Source organism: Cottoperca gobio, chromosome 13, assembly GCF_900634415.1.
Source record: "Cottoperca gobio chromosome 13, fCotGob3.1, whole genome shotgun sequence".
In the NCBI taxonomy this organism is placed as follows: Eukaryota; Metazoa; Chordata; class Actinopteri; order Perciformes; family Bovichtidae; genus Cottoperca; species Cottoperca gobio.
In genome coordinates, this window is record NC_041367.1 from 7,126,539 (window position 1) to 7,150,513 (window position 23,975).

General features: G+C 40.7%; 2 protein-coding genes across 5 annotated transcripts in view; one reads left to right on the forward strand and one right to left on the reverse strand.

Annotated features, from left to right (window-relative positions):
- Window positions 1-229: 229 nt before the first annotated feature.
- On the reverse strand, window positions 230-2,675 carry bcl7bb (BAF chromatin remodeling complex subunit BCL7B b). 2 transcript variants are annotated; one of them, XM_029445797.1, is made up of 6 exons: window positions 2,516-2,675; window positions 1,949-2,024; window positions 1,740-1,830; window positions 1,407-1,565; window positions 1,087-1,190; window positions 230-902 (listed from the first exon to the last, which is right to left on the reverse strand). In XM_029445797.1, exons 1-6 carry the CDS (start codon window positions 2,626-2,628, stop codon window positions 831-833), a joined length of 615 nt encoding a protein of 204 aa, XP_029301657.1. In that variant the 5' UTR covers window positions 2,629-2,675; the 3' UTR covers window positions 230-830. The 2 variants fall into 2 exon arrangements, with proteins under 2 accessions (XP_029301657.1, XP_029301658.1); XM_029445798.1 differs by having other exon boundaries at window positions 2,527-2,650.
- A 2,820-nt stretch (window positions 2,676-5,495) lies between these two features.
- hip1 (huntingtin interacting protein 1) overlaps window positions 5,496-23,975 on the forward strand; it is a 41,483-nt gene continuing 23,003 nt past the window's right edge. Inside the window, exon 1 of one of the 3 annotated variants that reach the window (XM_029445791.1) lies at window positions 5,496-5,773. In XM_029445791.1, coding sequence (XP_029301651.1) covers window positions 5,657-5,773 — 117 coding nt within the window. In that variant the 5' untranslated portion in view covers window positions 5,496-5,656. Of the gene's footprint in view, window positions 5,774-12,969; window positions 13,398-23,975 lie in introns of those variants that run through there. The other 2 variants (XM_029445792.1, XM_029445793.1) reach the window with 2 other exon arrangements.

The following is a 23,975-nucleotide window of genomic DNA, read 5'->3' on the forward strand; positions in this document are numbered from 1 at the left end:
CTAATTTATACTAAAACACATTTCAATATTTTGACGTATTTGTTAAAAACGGATGAGACATTAATTCCCACTTCAATTATCGAATTAATTTCTGAATCCTTTGTCTGGGCTCCATTTTGAACAGGCCTGATTAAACAATAGGCCCTGCCTTCATAATACAGTAGTGATTTTCACAAGATATTATGGTGAATGCATGCTGACCTTGCAGCATCAATGAATTGATTGGAAATGAATTGGAAAGTAGCATTTATTATGGTTTACAATGTCTTCAGTTATAAACATGGGCAAATTATATCATAAATATTTAAAAAAGCTTTTTTTCTTGCATGTGATAAGCCAAAAGAAGATTGTTCCATAAAGGGCATCAAATGTAATACAAAATGGCACATCTAAACATCAATCAGCATAAAGCTATACATTCAACACCTTTTCAAAATGGCATGTAAACCTAAAAAATAAAGCAATAGGATACAGAGTAAAGTAAAGTTAGTAAAGTTACACAGCATAACGAGTAAATCAGAAACAGTTAGTTGCCAGAAAGCATTTACAGCATGTGAATTAAAATACATACACTGCCTGCAACGGCAATGAATTGACACACAAAGTTCGGAAAATCCTCTCCATTCATTTCAGAAATCAATTAAAACACCATATTTTAAAGACTTTTAAAAGTGAACAAAGATTTTGCAGTAAATACTTTTTTTCTCATTTGCTGAAATGTAATATTTGTGTAAATATGTCAAGAGAACCTTGGAATAATTTTGAAAGCTTAGCTAATCTGACCGAGGACAGGTATTGTGTGCATTTTTGACAAAATTATTATAAATGAGCTATCTCAGAGCAGCATTTTCTCCTGTGCAAATCTTCTTTAAAGGGGGTGCTCCTGATTCATCCAATTCCTCCTGTTGAATAAAAAGGAACATATTAAAGATGTAACTTAAATGTTTACATGGTTGAAAGCAATTCTAGTTCAAATGAACAACAATTTTACATCATGCAACAGACCCCAGAGATAGAAATCTAATTCTTATTTAAACAAGGAAAAATGCTTTGGTCTTCCTTGACCTAATATTTTAGAAAATGAACCTGTGTGTCTGGGGTGCTCTGTCTGACAGCTCCTGATGAAAGAAGGTCTTCCTTGATGAGAGTGGGAGGCTCATCAGCCCCCTCCTGTCCTGAATGAACTGGCTCTGCATTTACAAGGAAGGGTGTAAATATATCTTCATGAATGCCGCTTTGACAATGAAGGAATACAGAGACAGCACAGGACACAACCAAGTGAAACTACATGTAATGTTACCTCTGAGCTCTAGGATTGATACCATTCTATACTTGTACCTTTCTAAAATTACAGAAACTATGTTTAAAATTGAGTGAAAATATGCTTGAGAGAGCTATCCACATACCATCCACGCTCTCCTGGCCCAGCATTGGTGGCTGAGAGTCTTCAGTTCGGAGGCTGGAGGTATGTGGAGGGCTGACCTGCTGCGAGCTGGAAGTGCTGCTGCTGTTATCCATTTTAGGCTGGTAAACATCCGACAGAAAGCTCTGGTTGCTGTTTTCATCTGATGCGGAGAGCACAGGAGTTGTACTGAACATCATGTGACATGCTTTTAAGATGTTTTTTAATTAATTTTTTTAATTATTGTGATATTTTGGCTTTTTTTTTTTTATACATATACAGGTCATTATGCATGCAATGGCTCTAGTATTTTATTAAATATAGCCACAAAACTCACCAGTGAAATCCAGCAAAGAGGTATTAGTGTTTTCCAGGACCACATCTTTCATTCCTCTAACATCTCCACCTGTGGATTTGGTACGATATATCTAATAAAAAAAAAATAGATCGTAAAATCAGGCTTCTTACTCGATTCATTAATGTAAATACTTACAAGCTGAAGTGATTTTTTCATTTTTTTATTGTTTACGTGGAAGAGGCCCCCACCTGCTTTGTTTCTGTTACTGGCACCCACTTGAATATGCGTAACGATGTGTCTCCAACTGTCACCCATTTCTTCTCCCTGGGGATGACATTAGTTTGGTTTATTTTCGAAAGGAGCTCAGTTTAGGTGTACACCATCTTCTTTAATAGCATGTATCTGTAATATGCAAATATGCATGCTCGTGTCCTCTCTGTCCACAGCAGAGATGACAGCTAATCAAATATCCTATTATGCTCACTTACAGCCATCGGTTGCATTAAATGAGCGTCTACAAGATATGATGACAGGTGTCATGGTGTTCATTAATGTCACTGTTATTATGTGACTACGGGACAGTCGTCTACATTACGGCGCGCAGCATGTGAGGCTGTGGCCATATTGACAGCTCTCGGCGGAAAAAAAACTCAGCTAGCTCCGCCTCTGCTGTCAACCTGGGGCATTGATTGGTCAGCAGCTCCGTCAATCATCCAACTTTTCCGACTGAAGTTTGTTGAGCGACGCAGCAGATAATCAGGCTACAGTCTACTAATACATTTCCCTCCATATTGTCCCCCACACTGCCTACATACCATTTTCGCACCTTCTCGATGGCTGCCAGGACCTTTTTAATGTCATCTTTAGCCCGACTTCGGGTCTCAGCACGGCCTGATCGTCCCGACATCTTGATGCTGTTATGATTCATCTACAGATGCATCTGAAAACTTCAAGACCAAGCCCCAGTCCTCCGTTAAACTGGTAATCTCGCGAGATTTCATTGTCTCATTTTTTATTTCTCTTTTTTTGGGCTTTATCCTCATCAGTATACTGTATGTACTGTAATGATTGGGTGGACAGTCACATCCGGTTTTATTATTTTTTTATTATATATTTATTCATCTAGCTTGGAAGTGTATTACATTTACTCAAACAGTGGTGGAATGTAACTAGGTACATTTACTCAAGTACTGTACTTTGAGTATTTTCATTTTATGCTACTTTATATTTCTACTCTACAACATCTCAGAGGGAAACATTTCACTTTTTACTCCACTACATTTATTTATTACAAGTTACTTTGCATATTTACATTATTAATACAAAATAATCATACAAATGTTGTGTGTTTTAATATAGATTAGCAGTATATATGGTAATTAAAATGAACCTTTACCACCTGCAACATTAAAGTGATGAGCATGCATCCATCAATAATTATAATTCAGTAATATAATATATGTTACTGTGAAGTGGGCCATTCGGCATAATGAGTAGGCTACTTTCCCTTTCAGTAAGTATATTTTGATACTAATACTTGAATGCAGGAATTTTACTTGTAACGAAGTATATTTACACTATTTGTGTTTATATTATGTCTATTATTGCACTATATGTTTGTACCTTTTTATTGTATCTTGTTGTTTGCAGCTTATATTCATTCTTCATTCATTCATTTTTTACTTTCTTTTTTATTGTGATTTTATATTTTTGTGCACTGGAACAAAAACTTCCAGCTGGTCCTCTTGCTTTTGTCATATATTTAACTGCATTTGCCATTTCTACTGTGTGTATGGAAACACAAGCTTTGTTATATGTAAATTCTGACTTCTAGTTTCCATGTTTGACCAACAGAGGGAAGCCTTGAGTTATGTATAGCAAACAGACTCCCCCTAAGCATGAGACTGAGAGCAAAGGTTGTGACAGTTGCAGTTTTGATTCATTAATTAGAAGAATAATCACTGACAGGAAATCATTCATTTCTTGCATATCCTCCAGGGAATACGAAATAACGGTCTAATTTACCAAAACGTATCCAATTGAACTGTGATTTAGACAGTGGTATTGCTATTTATAAAGCCATTATAAAAAATATTGTTGTTCAGTGCCAGTTTATTGTTTATTGTTACTTGGTCAAGTTGTACTACCACTAATCAAGACTCCATAAGGAAACTCATTTCTTCATTTCCTCTATTGGCATGAAGTACTGTATTGTCAGTGACTAGGAATTTTGGGCTTATTGGCAAAATGTGATGTTGGGCACCGGACAATTTACAATTTATTTAAACTTCTAAGGATTTGTTTTATGGCTCAGTCATTATTCATCATGTTCCTCATATTAAAGCTCCTGATTAAATTATATTACATTAAATAGATTCAAACCTTTTCCACATCATCTTACTATGAGACAAAAGGGCAGAGATTTTCAGATATTTCCCATTAAATCGTTGCTGCATACAACAACAAGCATAATTCCAACTGTGATAAATGCAAACTCTACATCTATTGTTTTTTTGGTCTTTTTTTTTACTTAAAAAAAAAAAAAAAATCACTACATATTATTGATGGCGTGGGCGGGCACTGCTGCAGCTCCAGCCAGTGGCTGACAACACTGGGAGGAGTCAATGACAGTTGCCAGAGAAAATATCCAAATAATCTCGACGCACATCGGCATGCAACGGTGTGTCCTCTTACCAACAGCAGCAGATGCGTCTTCATATTCCTGGGAGGACACTTTGCGTAAAGCTTAGAGCACATAGAGGTCGTGTGTTTTGTGCAGCTTGCTGAAGAACGGAGTGATATATATTTAGTTCTGTAAAGTTCCCGCAATTTGTTGCACACATCACTTCTGGTTTTTGTGTTGGTCCTCATTAAGAGTTCAAGTGTTTGTAAAAAAATATATTCCCTGCAATCTTTTAGGTAAAATTCATCATGCACCATTTTGATCTTTAACAATAATAATCGTCTGAAATTGAAAATAAATTGAAAATGTCACCTGTGCTAACGGATTGTAGTTCATTACGCATATGAGTTCATTAGTAACAAGTCGAATCAGATAACGTTATTGTCCATTAGATTTGCATTAAAATGGAAATTGGTCTTTGATACAGGCATCGGCTGTAAAACAACACACACACCATATACAACAATAAAGGAACATTAATCATCTATTATTTTTTTTTGAGTGACCTAGTGGCAGTAGTGCTGAATGGATTCTTATTGTTTTACGTGTAAATATTGGACGGACCTAATTTTCATGCTTACAGACTAAAATCTTGCAGCAGTTAAATGTTCTATATTCTGCATTCAGAGCATTAATATAGCAGGAAACACATCGTTGCTATGTAAATATTGTGGAGTAATGTCCTCCTGACAAGAGCATGAAGTCACACTCCCTGCAGTCTGCGTGCATCTGTGCTTTGTTTACATAGCCGGTCCGGCCGCACGTGCATGTTAGTGCGTGTAGTTTATCTAAGCTGCTCTGCACTGCGGTCATACGGCGGTTACCACTGATAACCATAGGCATATAATGCTATCCTCCCGACCCACGGTGTTGTTGCGGACACGTTACGGCCTCCCTCCGGTTCCGCCTCACGTTAACATGTTGCTGTTTTCCTTGTTCGCCCCGTTAGCTGAATGTTCAATGGTGAGAGCCGTGTGGAAGCAACCATAGATACGCTCTAAATTCCTATAGGGACTTTATTTTGAAAATCTAAAGTGTCCTCTTCCTCTAAGCCCGTCTGATTTAACACTGGTGCCGCTCAGACTGCTCCTGTCATTGACTGGGGTGGTGGACAGAGAGGCCAAATGATCCAGTGAACGGGGCGACGAGTCCAGCACAGCATGGACTGCTGCCCGCCATAGTTAGTGCAGCTTTTATTATTTTATTTGTTTTATAGTCTAGCCTGTTTATCGGCTGAAAGTTTTTTTTTCTCTCGCTGCTGTGGAAAACGACAATGGATCGAGTGAAAAGCTCCATGCAGCAAGTACCCAACGCTATCCCTAAAGTGATCCGACGGACTGGAGGGGCCAACAGCCTGGAGCTGGAGAAAGAAAACTTTGAGAGAGGGCAGGTATGGAGCAGAGAGGGGTCACATTAATGAAATGATTGCATTATTTCCCTGAAAGGGTGGGATGAAGGTCCTGGCTAAACTGGGCTGGGGATAATAGTCATGTCGGGATGTTTTCGATCAGCTCATAAATTAAACTATGCGTTGTGAGATTGTGTCTGTAGTGCGGATTAGAGTTTAGGATCCACATAAATGACAGACAGTAACCACATTTATAACATATTTATGGAATTCCTCCAGTTTTGATACTTCTATGTTCCTTCCAGATTATGAGTTATTCCAGTGTTGCTCTCCCTGATGTCTGTCTGTGATCAGCAGAGATACCAATGAGTCCACTGTACAACAAAAGAGCTGTTGAAATGTAGGTCAATGGCCTTTTGAATTCAAATAACTGTGTTTAGCCTATCTGCAGAATAAACCAGACAAGAGGGAGGCAAGCTGAAGCTTTGTGGAGCTCGGTCATGTATGACAGGCTGTCAGTGCCTTCTGTAGGCCTACAGTCAATGCAGGATCAGTGATGATGGTATGACTATGATGAGATCTAAACTGGAGATATGGACCAATTTATTTTTGGTTTGTTATGTTTAGTTTTCTGTTATGGCTGCTAATGAATAATGAATGTTGTGTAGCTATATCTGACTTTGCTCTCCCAGTGAGCATATGTATGTCTGCTGCTGTTATGCTGTGGAGCCTGCTGCTTCCTGCCTGGTGGTCTCCCCTTCCCTCTCCCCAGACCAGGCACAGGGGAGGGAAAAGGGGCAGAAAGTAGGTCAGATAAATCAAGGCGGCACAAACTATCGTGGTAGTGCTGCAACGTGCTTCTCCCGTTTACAGCGACTGCTAAATTGGACAGTAGGTATTTGGCAATTCTGTGTCTGGATGGTGCCCTACAGTTTGACCCATCCCCTCCCCCCAATACCCCACGCATCTCCCATCCGAGACAGTAGCAGTATAGATTAGAGGCTGGGAGAAACGCAAGCCAAATTTGGTCACTAGGTCACTGTCAGGCTCCTGAGATCACACCCTCTGGAAGTGTGTCAGGGCACAATGGTGACCCGGTCAACTTAATACATGTTCGGGGTAAACAATGGTGTTTTTCAATGAAAATGAGAGTAACCATGCAAACATCATCATTCCCTCCAATATCGTATTCATAAAATATTGTTCAGCCCTAACATGTGTTTGAGTATGAATTCAGTTCTCTGAGATCATTTAAACAAAGAACAGAGCTTTACAGTTGATCAGCTCACGGCTAAGGAGGGTGAACACTTCTCATGCAAAATAAAACAAGCCCAAGTTTGATTTGCTATTAGTTATGTTCCAACATGACTAGACCGCAGCATGACGCATTGAGCTGTTTTGTTGATACTAATGGTGACCACTTTCTCTTCTGTGATGTGTGATCGAGGATATTGTTTTGCTTCTGTAGACTCGTTGTTTGTGCTTCCTTTTTTCTCTTGCGGGTGATTTTTGACTGGGGGATCCAGAGCCGTGGCTGGCAGTGTAAGAATCAATGAATCTGCTGTCTACTTTACAGGGATCAGCGAGAGATAATCTCATCTGATCTGTTGTGCTCTAAAGCTCCCTAAATCTGCTGGGTGGCTGGCTTTCACCTCCTGTCCGTCTGCATATCTGTCCGTCTGCCTGTCTCCAGCCGTCACTTTTTAGCCATAATGTTCAGTGAAAGCTGAAGGTCTATATTAATAAACCCGTGTTAAATATGAAGGTCTTCCATATTATTGTGTGTGTGTGTGTGTGTGTGTGTGTGTGTGTGTGTGTGTGTGTGTGTGTGTGTGTGTGTGTGTGTGTGTGTGTGTGTGTGTGTGTGTGTGTGTGTGTGTTAACCTCAGAGCAGCAGAATAACTTTTTATGTATTTATCAGTTGGAATTAGGGCTGCCTCCTCTTAGCCAATTGGTTGACTAATTGGTCGTTTTGGTCTTAGTCGACTAAGTTTTCTTTGTTGAATTAGTCTTTTTTTTATACCGAATGAGCATGGTTTAGTAAACACAAGATTTAATGTGGTGCTTTTTCACGAGTCTTTGTGGAGTTTTACAGAGCTGTCGATCAGTAGACATAATCTTATACTGTAAATTTTAGTCGACTAAGAATTTATTTCGTCAAGGACAACCCTATTTGCAATGCATGTAGAGAAATTCTCCTAGAGACGTGACTCTCCGTAGTATGACAAAGGGTGAGTAAATCATGCAGTATGTCTTTCAACATTCAACCTGAATTCAATACTCTACAGTTACAAGCCTATGAATATGAGCAGTGTGCACTGCAGCCAGCAGGGTCGCCTACTTTTAAAGCCATAGTTATGTAAAACGCTGATTCTGAGAAGTGCTCGCCTATCTCTCAGTTGAGTTGGGTAAACAACTAGGGTGTGTTCAAAATCCTCCCTGACATAGTGTCCACACTGGGTTATAAAAATAGCAGCCGCTTGCTTTTAATGACATGTTTCGCCTCATAATAGCAGCTGACTCTTTAATTTAGTTTAGGGGATTTAATCTTTGGTATGTTTGTCTTGAACGTCATTGTATGTTTTGTGTTCACAATAGAAAACCAACAAGTAAATAGCAAGTTAGTACTGAACACTACATACAGTATATTGTAATGTTTATCTTAAGACTCTAAAATGTGAGAGATGCCAAGTCGATCATTGATTTCAAAACTGTCCCCCAGCTGTCAGAGGGCGGGAGAGGTTTTACATTTGAAAGCTGGTGTAGGTAGTAATCTCTGGACCCATATGAACCATAATTAGTAGTTGTGGAAAACTTCTAGGGCACCAGTTTCTCAGCTGGGGCATGCAGCGGGAGCCCCTGAGTGTCACGTACTCTCTGTTACATACTTAAGGCCTTAAAATTAGACTGACTGGCAGCCAGCCTCCTCCTTCTTCTTTACTTGTCCCCACGGATGACACTCTTCCTGTTTGTATCTGTACTTGACTACAGGCGTGTTTGGCAGTTGCTGTGAATGTACAGCCGTGTTTAACAATGTTTAATCTCCTTGAACTGTTATTATGGTCGGTTTGGTCATCTTAGCATTCGTGCTGCTACAGCATGGAGAAGCAGAAGCTGCACTTTTCAACCATTTACTTTTAGCTAGCTATTTCAACTGTTTATCCGTTATTTAAGCTAGTGATGCACAATGATATTGCCACGCCATTGCCAAAGGCTTTAAAAGGAAATATTGCCATTGGCCCAAATTGAACATTTCTGCCCATATGCCAGGCCAATAAAATGACACTTAAATTGTTGAATTGTTGACTATGTGGGTGCAACAAGTATGTCTGCACTGTGGAGGTTAATTTTCACACAGAAAAAGCTACTTCTCATACTTGAGTCTGACTTATAGGATGTACTGTAGGCTCATCAGCCTTCCAGCCTCGGTCTATTTTGTGTGTTTTGTTCGCACATTGTGGATTGTATATCCACATAATGGGCTCCCTTTTTTAAAATGAATTAATTAATTGAGTATATTATTTAGTTCAAGCAACAGTTTATAAAGCATGTGTACAAATGTAATAATGTTAACCACTACAAGAGAGACTTGAAGTTCTTTGCAATTAGCTGGAATATAATATTTATATAAATCGGTATCGGCAATCGACCAAAATGAGTTGGAAAATATCGGCTAAAATCCAATATCGTGCATCACTATGTAAGAGAATGATTTAATTTGTTTATCTTTCACTTTAAGCAAACTATTTCAACTGCTCCACTAGCCTGCTAATGACTTTTTGTGCACTCTCAATTGTAACACATGATGTTTAGGTGTTACAGCTGACTCGATGTGTGCTCAACTTGAATGTACTTTTGAAATATCAAATATTACAAATAAATGAATGACTCCATAATCTTCCAACATACCTCGTAGCAACCGCCAAAGTAACCACTGGTGCACAAGTACCCGTGGTTGGGATTGGTGTACAGTATGTGTAGACTTGCATTAATGGACACCTCTCGTCCCCTTGCCCTGCACCCTCTTTTGGTGCCCTGGCAGCTGTGGAATTCAGGTGAGGAGTGGGGCCCTCGGGCCCAAGCAGGACTCAGCAGGGCGGACGTAGACAAGAATTTTTTAATCACCCCGTCTCTCTGCCTCTCTTCCTCCACTTGTCTTTCTCTTGGCCTTGTTGTTCTCCCCTCCATCGCTCATTGTCTTCAGTCTTCCTTTGCTTCTTTTACATCCTGCAATTCAAAATGCAGGGAAGTTATGGAGGGATGTCCACATACATGCAGTACACACACAGACGAGCATGAAAGCGAGACCATTAAAAGCACTGAGGCAGCAGAAACAGCAGGCGGTGGTTTGTGGCCTCATTGCACTGACTGGCTGTAGAATAATAGAGCTGGACATGAGTGACAGGTCAGTAAGTGGAACAAAGTGCACCGATGAGTTCCTGGCGGCATTAACAATGGCTTTGATTTACAGATTGTTTTGGAGTTCTCGTCTGTGTTTTACAGCACAGTAAAGCGCAAAGGGAGAGAGACGGAGATGGAGTGTTGCTTTTTGTTTCACATGCAGCAAAGGTCAAAAGTCAAAGTGAAGCCTACATCATCGGTGTAAGCGTGCGGTATGCAAATTAGCCTGCTTCAACATGAATGGCCTCATTTTTAAATAATCATCCAAATACAATACAGTCCTCAGACATGGGACAGTATATACATTCTGCACTGACTAAGGCTGGATTATATGGCTGAAATAAATATAGCGATATATGGATATTCTCTGTAATCAGTTATGACAAATCACTTGATAATCAAACAAAGTAATCAAACTGATGTGCAATGCAAATACATGTGTCCTACTGTTCTACATTACAACAGACGACACTTTACATTTATGGAAACAACTTTTGCTAAATGTGTTTAGGTTTTGATAACTTGCTTAGAACCTTTTTAATTAGGACGACAGAGGTTATAATGATATGATCGTTAGAGGTGATGATTACACTAGAAGTTGATGAACAATAATAATATTGAGTTATTGTACTTGTACTGATCAGGCCACCTCACATGGTCTGTTGTCAATTCATACAACACGTCAGAGTGAAAGGGAAAACTTATTTAAGGCGGGCTGTCCTCCACTGAAATAATTCTTAGTCGTCTAACACTGATATGACATATTTGATGTTTGATAAGTTGCCCACAGCGTAAATGAGCAAGTTAGTTGGAACTTCATCCACACAAGTCAGACAAAAGCATACATTTCACTTATTGGAATGGAAAGATGGTGATGAGGGGAGATGACTTTTATAAAAAGGGGAAGGGGTTGTGGTTGGCTGAGTGAAAAGCCAGGCAGAGACAGAGTGGGACTGCTGTATGTGAGAAATGCTCTGTGAGTCTGCCCTCACAACGAAGGGCCCACGCCGTACCAGGAAGTGAAGAGACTCTGTGGAAAAGAGCCAGCATTGTTTGGAGACAGACTGTTTATGTTGAGCAGCCTGGAGGTATAAAGTGCAGTCCAGATAGTATAATGAGTAGCGTATTGATTATTGTGGCTAGCCTGGTCTCGGTTGATCAGCTGACGTCCTGTGATTGTATAGAGAAGCCTTTTAAAACAGTGGTCTGGATTTAAAAATGGATCATGTGGGCTTCTTGTTTCTGGTGAGAACTACGTGATAAAAGTAACATTATTATCCTTTTAATAAATCAACTTACTACTACTTCTACTCATAGCTGCTGTAATATGTCAATTCTCACATACAGTACACATCAGTTTAGTTCTGATGATTGAAACATGTTCATCTCTGGCCACTTTATTAGGTACACCTATACAATCTAATGCAATCCAGTACAGCATCTCTGCCACATATTCTACCTTTACGGAGCTTATAATGATCAATTTTTTTACTATATTGTTATTACTGAGGTCTTGAATAGTTGAACTGGACTGCATTATATTGAAATATGTTGTGAAATACAGATTTAAAGGACGTAGTATATATTATTATAGCAATAATAGTCAATACTGAGCTCTTGTGAACATTGGTCCAAGTTTCCACACCTGAGGTCTTCAGGGTATACTGTAGGTGAAGGCATCCAGCATGTGTTACATGCAGGGGAAAGAACAGATGATGTGGGTAATGGTAATAAACTTTCACCTGCACGAGGAAAACAATGTCTCTAAGGGGGTTGAGGAGGTGGGAGGAAAAGTGTCAGCCAATTCTCTGTCAGTGGGTGGGTCCACATTTGCTAACTGTCTATTTAACTAAATCATTGAATAAATAAGTGTCTTAATTTGTAAGGATTGTAACGAAATTGGAAGAAAAAAAAAAATGCCAGGATAGGACTGCAGCTATAATGGTAAACAAGTGTGGATAAGTGCATTTATTCATTACAATAACCCTGAAACACATTTTCCTACAAGTCCAAGTTTCTTCTGTGACAAAATACCTGTTGCTTGATGGCTCGCATCAAACACTAACACAACTGTAATCTGTGTCTTGAAAGACGGAAGACTTTAACAGTCTCAGAGAAACCAGATGGGGGCATCAGTTACCTAGAATTGCTCTCGTGGTGGAAGCTGAGCTTTCCCCCCCCCCCCCCCCCCACTTTCTTCTTTGAAACATGCTCATTTCAAGGCTTCATGTGTTTTCTATAAGCATAATATTACTGCACACACACGAAAATAAAACCAAAAAGGTCATTCAAAAATCTGAAACAGGCCTCATGGCTTTAAAAAACGAATGTGTGCTTACTAAAACATTTAAGCATGTGCAGTCGTGTCATGTTTTTTAAATCAATACGTTTTTTATTGGGGTTACAACAATAACCACGTAGTTATCGTCATATTTTGAGTGTGTAGTGTTTGTGGCATATTGAGCAGGAGAGGAGGCGGAGGGGTGTCTACACCTTTTCTTGCAAATGGCACTTTAATGAATGACAATATTGACATCATTACCCCAACATCCTCTTAGAAGCTATTTGCTTTGATGTTGTTTTTTAGTAGCCAAAGTAGTTTGTCTTCTTTTGTCTTCTTCTGTAGGTCAGGTGACCCAATCAAACCACCTCCTAATAAAAGGAGCAACAGTGGAAATGCAGCTGTTTTCTCATTTCCTGTACTTCACCTCCCCTCTTACAGGACCCCCGTTGGTCCCCGGACCCCAGCTTGGGAACCACCGGGGTTTAAGCCATCCCTCTCTGCAGGCTCCATGCTACTATTGTCTGACAAGAGAGCGGGCTATTTGCAAAATAAAGGTTGCCTACTAACTTAGGTCTTAGCCTCCATGTGGGCTGATGCATACAAGCAGGGTGTGTTTTAATGTGCGGCTGAATTAGCGGGTTTTATCAGCGGTAGTCCTCTTGTGTTTTCCCCCCGGGACAGCTTCGGCTTCTCGGCGGTCGGATGCTGGAAGTCCTCGCCGATAAGGGAGCACGTAGGGCTCGCAGAGGGAAAAAAAGGGGACGCGGAAGGAAGGATAGCATTTTAATACCAAATCGGGACACATGTTGAGCTAACGGCCCGCTCCACCTCCCCCCCCCCTTCTCCTCCCAAATGCATTTGTTGCCTCAATCGCTTTCCCGTTACTAATTACTCCGCGTTAGGATACAGCCGATCTCCTCTCCGGCTCCAAGGATCTCCACTCATCGTTTTTGGGAGACGATCATGGATCTCAGTAAAATCGTAAGTGCTGAACAACTGATTTGTTTTGTTATCTCTATATATTAAAAAATATAAAAAAAACACATACATCGAGGCTTTGCATGTTTTTAGGAGGTAGAGGTGGGGGTGGTGTCCGAGAAGTCCACACACACACACACATGGGCTGTTTGAGCGATTTCATGTAAATTATGCTCTAACGCAAGCAGGGACTTGTTTGACGATTATTGCAGCTAAATGTGGCCGTGGGAAGTTTGGATTTTGTTGTGGAGAAGAAGGCACGAAGGTCTTAAACGCAATGTGGGATACAGAGTCCTTGAAGTGGGTCCACAGGGTCCTCGCTAAATGGAAGAGCAAAAAAAATCCACTTAAATGTTGTGGGAATAATCAGATTAATACAATGAGATTACAGGTTTCTCTTAACGCACACTGCACAAAGTCTGTTAATACAGGCTGGTAAAATAACAGCAACAAAAACTGTATCTTATGTTTTGGATGGGGCATTAACATGTGAAGGTTTGTAGCTTTAATTGAGTCTATTTTGGGGACATGAAAATGTCTGAGATGTGCTCCTCTGTTGCCCAGAGCATTCTGCTTTTCACACGGCTCAGGCTACAGCTGCATGTTTAGTGGAAAAAAGTTCAGCAAAGCACAGCTTAAATGTGCCATGAATGTCAATTACAGATTGTATTGATGTCTGTTGGAGACAAACCTTAAAGACAGAGTGTCTTTGTGTAACTATCAGCATGTTACGCAAATTAAAGACACACTAGGTATGAATTTAAAGTCAAGCGAGATGATATATTGTGTTTAAAACAAGCGGGACAGTTAAGAAAACAAAGCATTTAATGGTGTGTGAAAGCTAAACAAACTCAAATCTTGCTTGGCTTTATTGTCCTTTGACTCGGAGTGCTGTGAATGATGCGATAGAGGCTAAAGTGTCCACAGTGTACTGGAGCAGGTGCACATAAACCAAAGCAACAGGACTGGCCTTCCACTGCCAACATGGATGGATGAGTGTACTTTTAGCCCTTGTATAGTAGGTGTGGGGGAGGGTGGTTGATAAAAGACCACCAAAAGTCTGCTTTCCAATGATCCTCATCTAAGGGAGACTCTTGAGACGTTTGGATTAAAGGAAATACTCTGAGAAACAACAAAATAAAGGGTTCAAAGAAGCAAATATATGAAGAGTTAAAGAATCCAGTCCCTTTATTTGATAACTGGAACAGGAAAATTACTCTGATCTGTTAAATAAATCCCAGCTGCCCACATGAAGTCAGTGGGGTCATGTAGTGCAGACATGGCATAGGTGTAGTGGTGGAACATCTCTTCAGTTGCACTTTACAGGTTAATTGAGACAAATCTCTTAATGTTTTTTGAGAAATCGTATTGTGAATGTAACAGAACTCCTCGAGGCATTTCTCCTTGGTTGATTGCCGCCTTCTTTCTGCCGCTATGTTTTGGCTGTTTGGCATGTAGCGAGACACAGTGGTATGAAAACAAAGTCCAGATAGACGCAAGCAGACTCTACAGTCCCACACTGCGTATAAGTCGGTGATACTTGATCAATTCAAGAGTTTTGAGGAACTTGTTTGCATGAAAGTTTTACCTGTTTTCTTCAGAGTTGCATGATGTTGCCATTTTTCACAGCGTCATTGCAGTGAATGCTGATACTGATATGTTGTATTTTCCCACAGTGGCCCCAGTAGTAGAGTTTACCTATTAGGGTCTGCTATAGATGTATAGTACCTGTTGCATTTCCACATGCACATGTCTAAAAAAAAAGGCCCGTCCTGATTTCTTACAAAACACTTACAATGTTTCCAAGTGTCAGGAAACAGAGAAAAGACAAACGTCCGCTATGTCACGGGGATGCCTTATTGCATTTTTATGCTGATGATACTGAATGTGACATTGTTGCTTTAAGTTGCAACACGTTTTTGTAAATGTCAGAATATTTAAAATCTGTCAATCAACAGAGTTTTATAAAGGATGGAGGATTAAATATTAACAGAACTCATTAAGAATTTGTTTATTACCAGAGAACGTGCAGCTCCACGTGTAAGTAAACAGAAATGCATTATTTGGGCTACAATAAAATCATTATTTTGGTTATAAACCAGTGTATTTTGATACTGATAAACTGTACATACATTTCTAAAGCACATGTATGTACAGAGGATTGACATACCTATGTTTCCCTCCACATAACTTCGGTAAAATCTTTAACGATGCACATCTAAAGATTCCTTGAACAAATTTAACAAATTGAGCTGGCAGTTGTCAGTCAGACTGCCAACAGTGTGTTTGCTGCAGGAGTTTTACTGTTGTGGTTTAATTAATTGGTGTCAGATCACAACACAAGCCATCATCAAGTCCTTCAGGAAAACACACACAGACTCTGTGATGTTCACGTGTGCTCAATGCTGGGGAGCAATGAGCAAGTGGGCTGAGGAGCCTCGCTGAGCTGCACAGATGTTCCTTTTATAATGTGTCGTCATGACATCACCGTTCCTGCAGGAAGTTGAGCTTTAGGGCCGAGGCTCCTTCACACGAGGCTGCAGAAAAGCCGTCCTATTAGAAGAGGCCCGTAAACCTGCCATAGGGGTGTGGGCCTGAGAGTCTAAGAGTGCCCGGCCTTCAGCATATGTGTGTGTTTCTTTAACCAGCTGCCGCCCTGCACCTCTGCCCTCAGGAACAGAAGCCCGGTGCTCTGAGGTCACACATTGCAAATAACCTGAAGCTCTATGTTTTCATGCTTTTTAATGGGCTCTTTAGAGACGGCATCATCCCACTGGGCTTACCTGCATCACCAAATGCCCTGTTATTCATGGAATGGAAGATAATCTGTGCTTTCTGTGGAAAATAGGCTCTCAGTTACAGTCTGAGAGTCATTTCAGCCCGTCAGCCTTCATGGTTGTGATAAGGCTGATAGATGCTGAGGCAACATAGATGGGCGGTTATGAGCAGAATTATTAATTGCAATGTAGATTCTGTTCTCTGTGTTGATAATGGTGCGGATCAATATGCGGACCGCCTCACGTCCCTTTCCAATGATGCCTGTATAACATGACCTGGGTCTTTCCCTGCGTGCATTCATGCACACAGGAAAAATAGTCGCTGTAAAAAAGACCATCTTTTCCACTACCTTCCTCTCCTCAGTGCCAGCCAGGCTCCTTTTCAAGAGGTGTGGATAGACTGTTGTATGAGAGCGGATGTTCATGTCAAATGCAACACGTAAAATGGCCCTTAAACAAGCAACACAGAGGGCTCTGTTCAGCGGAGTGACCTTTGAAATCGGGTGGAGTTACTTTTGGAAAAATGTTTGGGCCCAAACCTGTTTTCCATTTATTATCAGATTTTTTAAAATGTGTTTGTAAAAAAGTGCCATTTCATGGTGTGGGAGGATACGTGTTTATGTGAAACACTTTGGCGAGGCTAGCTTTCGGTTGCAAGCGTTTATTTTTGGTCCTGCATCAAGGAAATGGGTTCGTATTTTTAGTTGGTCAAACCTTCTTTTAGCATGATGCCATCCAATTACACAAGAAATTATAGTATTAAAGGCCCCATTGGTCAATATTTGATCATATAAATTGCAGGTACATTTACACACAGAATCAAAATTAAGCAGTTTTTGGTGTCAACTATCCTTAAACTGAAACAGGAAACATTAAAGCTGCTATAATCTGTATTTTCATATTAACAATTGAATCAAATTACTATGTGTATATGAGAGGGGTCAAATTCTTTGTGATTTTATTGTTCGGGTTTTCATTCGCATCGTAGCTTGTGCCTTTTTAATTATCAATACTATGTCCAGCTTCTCAAAGCACAGACACACTCCAGAGGGTCGTAAGGAGTACATTAATTTTTAGCTTAAAAAGAAAATCTAGGGTTTGTTACAACTTGGGTCTTATTATCATAACTTGGGACAAGAAACACCAGTACTCTTCTGATAACTAGACAGTTTGTGACCAAGCCAAAAGCTTAGTCAAACTACCTTTTTAGAGGAGATCTGCTCGTGTTTGTTGCCCCCTGTTTCAAGTGAAGTCACCTTGTTCCCAGATCTCAGCAATTACTTTGGCAAGTAAATGTTTTTTCATAACTGTTAGACAGAGCTGCAAATATAAGACCCAAGTTGTTATATGCCATGGTTTTTTTTTTTTACCTGGAAGAGTCTGGCAGGATATGTGAGAAGGACTGAAGTGTTCGGCTTGACTGACTGTCTGGGTCGACTGAGCAAGGTTTCTAACTGAAGGGGGGGACTGGGCAGTTTTCAGCATGCAGGCAGGAAATGGGCAGTGCAGGGTGTGCCAAGACAGGAAGTCTGTTACCCCTCCTCCCCACAACCATCGCCACTACCTCCAGCCCCCAGTACTTCAACCACAATGACCATGCCTCCACCGCCTGCACCTCAGCATTACAGTGCTGCTGCATTCACAGACAGCCGTGCATGTTTCCTGTTTTCATTCCTCCCTCCATCCCCTCGCTGTATACCCGTCCCCCTGTTCAGTACACTCGTGGACAAATGTCAGCGGCAACAGGTGGAGATGGAAAGTAAATCAAATCAAATCAAATTTATTTGTATAGCCCAATATCACAAATTATACATTTGTCTCAGTGTGCTTTACAGACTGTACAGGTTACGACACTCTCTGTCCTTAGACCCTCACATCGCACAAGGAAAAACTTCCTAAAAGAAACCCCATAATTAAAGGGGGAAAAATGGAAGAAACCTCAGGGAGAGCAACTGAGGAGGGATCCCTCTCACAGGACGGACAGACGTGCAATAGATGTCGTATGTACAGGATAAACAACATAGTACAAATACAACATTTGACAGAAATTATGTTGTGTTGAAAAAGAGAAAGTATGGATGAATCCAGGAAAATGTCAAAAAGGCTTCCAGCAGGACCAGGGCAGCAGGCGCAGCCACGATTCATGATCCTGACGTAAACTTTATCAGTGGCAACCTGCCACATGAGACACAGAAACTCCGGGGATGATGCCCCGGATGATGAGTTAGTAACATACATTTACATAAATGCATACAGATAGAGAGGGAGAAGAAGAGAGAGGGAGGGGAGGAGAGAGGAAGAGAAGGAGGAGAGCAGGGAGGTGTCCCCTGGCAGTCTAAGCCTATAGCAGCATAACTAGGGGCTGATCCAAGGCAAACCTGAGCCAGCCCTAACTATAAGCTTTATCAAAAAGGAAAGTCTTTAGCCTACTCTTAAATGTGGAGAGGGTGTCTGCCTCCCGAACACAAACTGGAAGCTGGTTCCACTGGAGAGGAACTTGATAGCTGAAGGCTCTGGCTCCCATCGTACTCTTAGAGACTCTTTGAACTACAAGTAACCCTGCAGTCTGGGAGCGCAATGCTCTAGTTGGTTTATAAGGTACTATGAGATCTTTAAGATATGCTGGAGCCTGACAATTAATAGCTTTGTAAGTCAGGAGAAGGATTTTGAATTCTATTCTGTATTTTACCGGGAGCCAGTGCAGAGCAGCTAATACAGGAGTAATATGATCCCGTTTCCTTGTTCTTGTCAATACACGTGCCGCTGCATTTTGGATCAACTGTCTTAAGAGTCTTAAGTGATTTTTTTGCGCGACAATGAGTTGCAGCAATCCAGCCTTGAAGTAACAAATGCATGGACTAGTTTTTCTGCATCATTTTGAGACAGGATGTGCCTTATTTTTGCAATGTTACGTAGATGAAAGAAGGCAGTCCTTGAGATTTGTTTTATGTGAGAGTTAAACGACAGATCCTGATCAAAGATGATGCCAAGATTCCTTACGGTGGTGCTGGAGGCCAAATTAATGCCATCCAGAGCTTCTATGTCATTAGAAAATGCGTTTCAGAGGCGTTTAGGGCCAAGTATAATAACTTCAGTTTTGTCTGTGCTTAACATCAAAAAGTTGCTAGACATCCAAGTTTTTATGTCCTTAAGGCATGCTTGAAGTTTAGCCAATTGATTGGTTTCATCTGGTTTAATTGATAGATATAATTGGGTATCATCCGCATAACAATGAAGGTTTCTAGAGTGGTTCCTTATAATATTGCCCAAAGGAAGCATATATAGTAAGATAATACAATGAAGAACACTTAAGAGTAATTGCATGTCCTTGTCCGGGTTTGGTCAGATTTTAAAGGTAATAGTTAATCAAATAGATGTGAGCACTTACATGTGGACTTATGCTATAGACATAGTTTACTGATGTGTTTGTGGTTTGTAGGTACTTTTTGCACTTTATGTCCTTTTTTCTTAAAGTTTGTGCAATCCTTGTGTATGCCTGGGCTTTTTCTTATAAGTACACTTGTGAAATTCAGTTTGTACATGTGTAGTTCCCAAGGGTCTAAATTAAGGCTGCAACTATGTAACTTTGGGTTTTTTTTCTCTTTTTGGGCAGTGTGGGTGAAAACCGTAGATAAAAATGTCAAAATAAATGCCCATCACTTATTCTCAGTGCCCAAATAACTTGTTTATTTCGAACATATTGCATGTACAATTATCTAAATCTGACAAAAGCAGCAAATCCTCACATTTGGGATAATGGAACCAGTGAATGTTTGGTATTTCTGCTTGAAAAAGTACTTAAATGATTGATCGTAATTTTCTGTCTAATCATTTAATGGCCTAATAATTTCATCTCTTGTCCAAATACATTTGAAGCTCCACAGATGCAGCAAATTACAAAAACTGAAGATAAATCAAGGGAAATACTGCAAAAATGTACAAAGAGCAGTACCTAACCCGTGTTTTTCTTTCTCTATAAGAACATTGTGAGAAATATCTGACAAATATGTGACTCTAAAAAGACTGCACAGTCTATCATGGGTGCTCCCAGCGCTGTGTCCTCCTCCCTTTGGACCTAAATAACTGGGGTCATATAATCATAGTACTGTAAGATTAATCATTCCACTCCCATACTAAATCATCAGGGTCACACAAGGATAACTCCTCCGCCTCCTTGACCATGAGAATGTAAATCTGAGAACAAGTGTTTCCAAATGTACTCTGCCCCCTTTCATTTGAGCCTGGGGAGGTTTTCCACATTCATTTTCTTATGATTGAACAGTACTGGCTGCGGCTTCGTCTCATCATTAATGTTGACGTGAAATGTGCCACAGCGGAGACAAAGATAACCAAGAGCCGGTCTTTTCTCCGCTCCCATCATGGGGTCACTGACCAATGATACGATGGCATATCTGCAGGACCAACATGGAAATCGAATTGCCATGGCACGCATTAGTCACATGCTCTTGCAAATCGGTCAGAGGAGTCAGGGTGGGGAAGTGAGTCAATGAGCGAGGGCTGTTTCATTCAGCAGGCAGAAGATGCTTCCTCTCTCTGGGCTCTGTGCACTGACCCTCCAGCGGACACAGCCAGGCTACCATCAGCATATCAATGCCCTGCTTTCTACAGAAGTGCCGATTGGGGCTTGCCAGGCTTAGCTGAACATGCTTTCAACAGTGTATCAATAACACTTTGTTCGAAAGCAGAGCTGTGGAAAAGAAAAGATGTTTCTGTAGATACCAAGATGCAAAAAGGAGTTTTGTGTTCAGCTGGCGAGTAATTGATTTGAATCCTTATTATAGCTCTTGGGTATAGCATCAAAATGAGGGATGAAAAGAAGTTCAGGAGGAAAGGAGTTAATGTTTCCGTCCACATTAACCAATTTAAGGAGGACTCCCTCAGGGTTGATCTTTGCTCTTCATCCTCGTAATCACCTGCTTCTCACCTCTGATTAGTTTCCCATCATTTTAATCTGTCAGCTGGACTGCGTGGCCGCACTGCGAGGAGCTAACGGGTCATTGATGCATCGATGCCAGCGGCCAATGCCAGAAGTCCCAGGCAGCTGGCACTCTCATTCAACCCAAACACAAAGTACAAGGTCTCACTGTGGGCTAATTGGGTCATCCTCATGTGGGAACCAGTTGCAGAGAGAGAGTTTCTTAATTATCCCTTGATTTTTGGGTGTGAAGGAGATGAAAGGGGAAGCAAAATGAGCTGAAATTACACAACATTGAGGAAATTGCTCTTCTTGCAATTTTAAATGTAACATCAACGTTACAATCAAATAACAGACATTCATTAAAATTATATTATTTGATAATGATTGTATTTTATTGTAATTACTGTACTTGTAACATCCGACAAAAGCTGATTTGTGCCCCTTGTACTGATGACAACACAAGATGTCATATTGCTTAACACATTAACCAGTACAGTCACAGGAAATTACACAAAAGTAATTTCCTCTTTTTTCTAATTCAAAACAGATGAGTGTAAACAAAATGTTTAGGTTGTGCTATACACTGAATTTGATTATTGAAATATGACCTCTGATAGAGAGTAAGTGTTTACGTACTAGAGGTGGAAACTGAGCTAGTATGTTCATGTTTGCTCTCCTCTACACCATCAACACACATTTTTTTTTACTGACAGTGAGAATAACACTTAACAATAACAGAAAGCAGCTCTAAAATACCAAAGTTCAAGAGTGTTGCATGTTGACTGTAATAGTTCAACTCGGTAATACTAGTATAACTAAATTATTGTAACTCAGTTTCTGTAGCGTTCAGCCACATCCCATGATCCACGTTCCATACTTAGGTCACATAATTAAGTTGAAATCTGCCAGAAAAACCTAGCAAGCAAATCTTAAGTTAAGTCTTTTATTCAGTACATTTTTGAGCAGGTTTACAAACACAAAACAAATGTGATAATAAACATATGTCCAACACCACAAAGACCCATTTAGTCACAAACGGCAAGTGCATCTATCGATCTACTGTATACATCAATGTCTTTTACAAAACTTACTTCTGTCTGTTTTACATGCAGGCAATCTGAAATGCAGTTCTGACAACTTGTGATAAAGGACAAATGTGTCATTGATAATATTATTTGCTTTTTTATGTTCAGTATTAAGCTGTGCAAGGGATCTCTGTGTTTTGCCGATTGACATCCCCTCGCCACTGGTCCGTGTAAATTTCATGTGTTGTTACCAGCTATAAGGATGAGATAAAAAAATTAAATGTGAGTTTGTGATTCCTGTTGACAAGCTTTGTAGTTTATTCTTAAGCAGGAAGTGTAAACCAGATGCTCAAATTTAACTCTGTGACCTTTCCCTTGTGGTCTCGATCAGAGGAAACAGACTGTAGCTTCGACCGCAGGCTTATTTCAGCTCTCTTCTGCACAGCCTAGACAGGGCAGTGGAAGCCCTGCTGTCTTTGACCTTTACAGTGCTACACACACACACACACACACACACAGTACACACAGTACACACAGCACACAGCCGGAGTCTTAGAGCTCAGGTTGTGGGCTGATGCAACAGGACAGGTGTTGCACTTGTAGCTCCAGTGCTCATGTTTAATCAACATGGGTGGAAGCGTGGTCAGTCAGTCATGTTTACGACACGCACTGCGGTGTCTCCTCGTCCTCGACAGGATTACAAGGCGTGGGGATGATGTTGAAACAGCAGCCAGCAGCTCTACATTCCTCCTCCTGCCTTGCATTAGTGAACCACTCCTGTGACTTAAAATGTAATCTCTCACTTCTAAATTTGATTTCTGAGGACACACACACTCGTGTTTGTCAACTAGCTGGAGCTGGTGACGATCTGTCGTTCAGATGTGTTGCGTGGAGGATGCGGTCCTATTGTCTGCTGTTGTTTAGACGACACAGGAGCTGCATTTTGAACCAGATTGTTTTTCTCTGATCCCAGTTTAGTTTTTGTTTCAAGCTTTGTATTATGTTTATCAATGAAATATTGACGGCGACACCTGCTATGAAGGCTGCAGCTGTTCTGGTTCAGAGATTTAACTAATGATTGTTATACTGTGTGGGGTTTGTTTAAGTCTAGTGACATTGATATATCTACCACTGCTCCCAAGTTCCTCCTCTTCCCTCCCCACCGGTCCTAGCCCACTCCTCCTCCTCCTCCTCCTCCTCCTACTCCTCCAATGATTCATCACAGTGAACTTCCAGCCCTGACAGCTCACATACTGGAAGAGGAGGAGCAGACTCAGGACATCTGTGGGAAGTGAGATTATGAAACAGGCCCCACGTCCTCTGCTGGCCCCAGACAACCAAACTCACAGTTCATGATTACCACGCAAACCAGAGTGACCAAACGCACGTTTGTCTTGTGAGTTGAGGGGTTGAGATGTCATGATGAGAGGAAAATCAAAGAAAGAACACCATACATGTCAGCCAGATGCCGAGAGCCGCATTGCCACTACTATCATAACACTCCTGAATCTCTGAACAAACTGTCGGCAGTCGAGTTGCATTATGGGTCATGTAGGCAGTAGGCACCAGGTTTTAGTGTAATAAGTGCAATGCTAAAAGGTTAACTTTCCATCTAACGCCATCATCAGGTCAGAATTTAAATGAGTTGAATACTGATGTGTTCCTGAAATACCTGCAAAATGAAATTCCCATCAGCTACAGCTGTACTTTGTGTTTAGTGCTAAAATCAAATGTTAACACGCTAAACTGAAAAGGACACATGTATAACTCAAAAGTGTCGAGTGTTTCTGTAAGACGAGTTAGATGATACTTTAATTCGAGATACATTTGGAACGCGTTC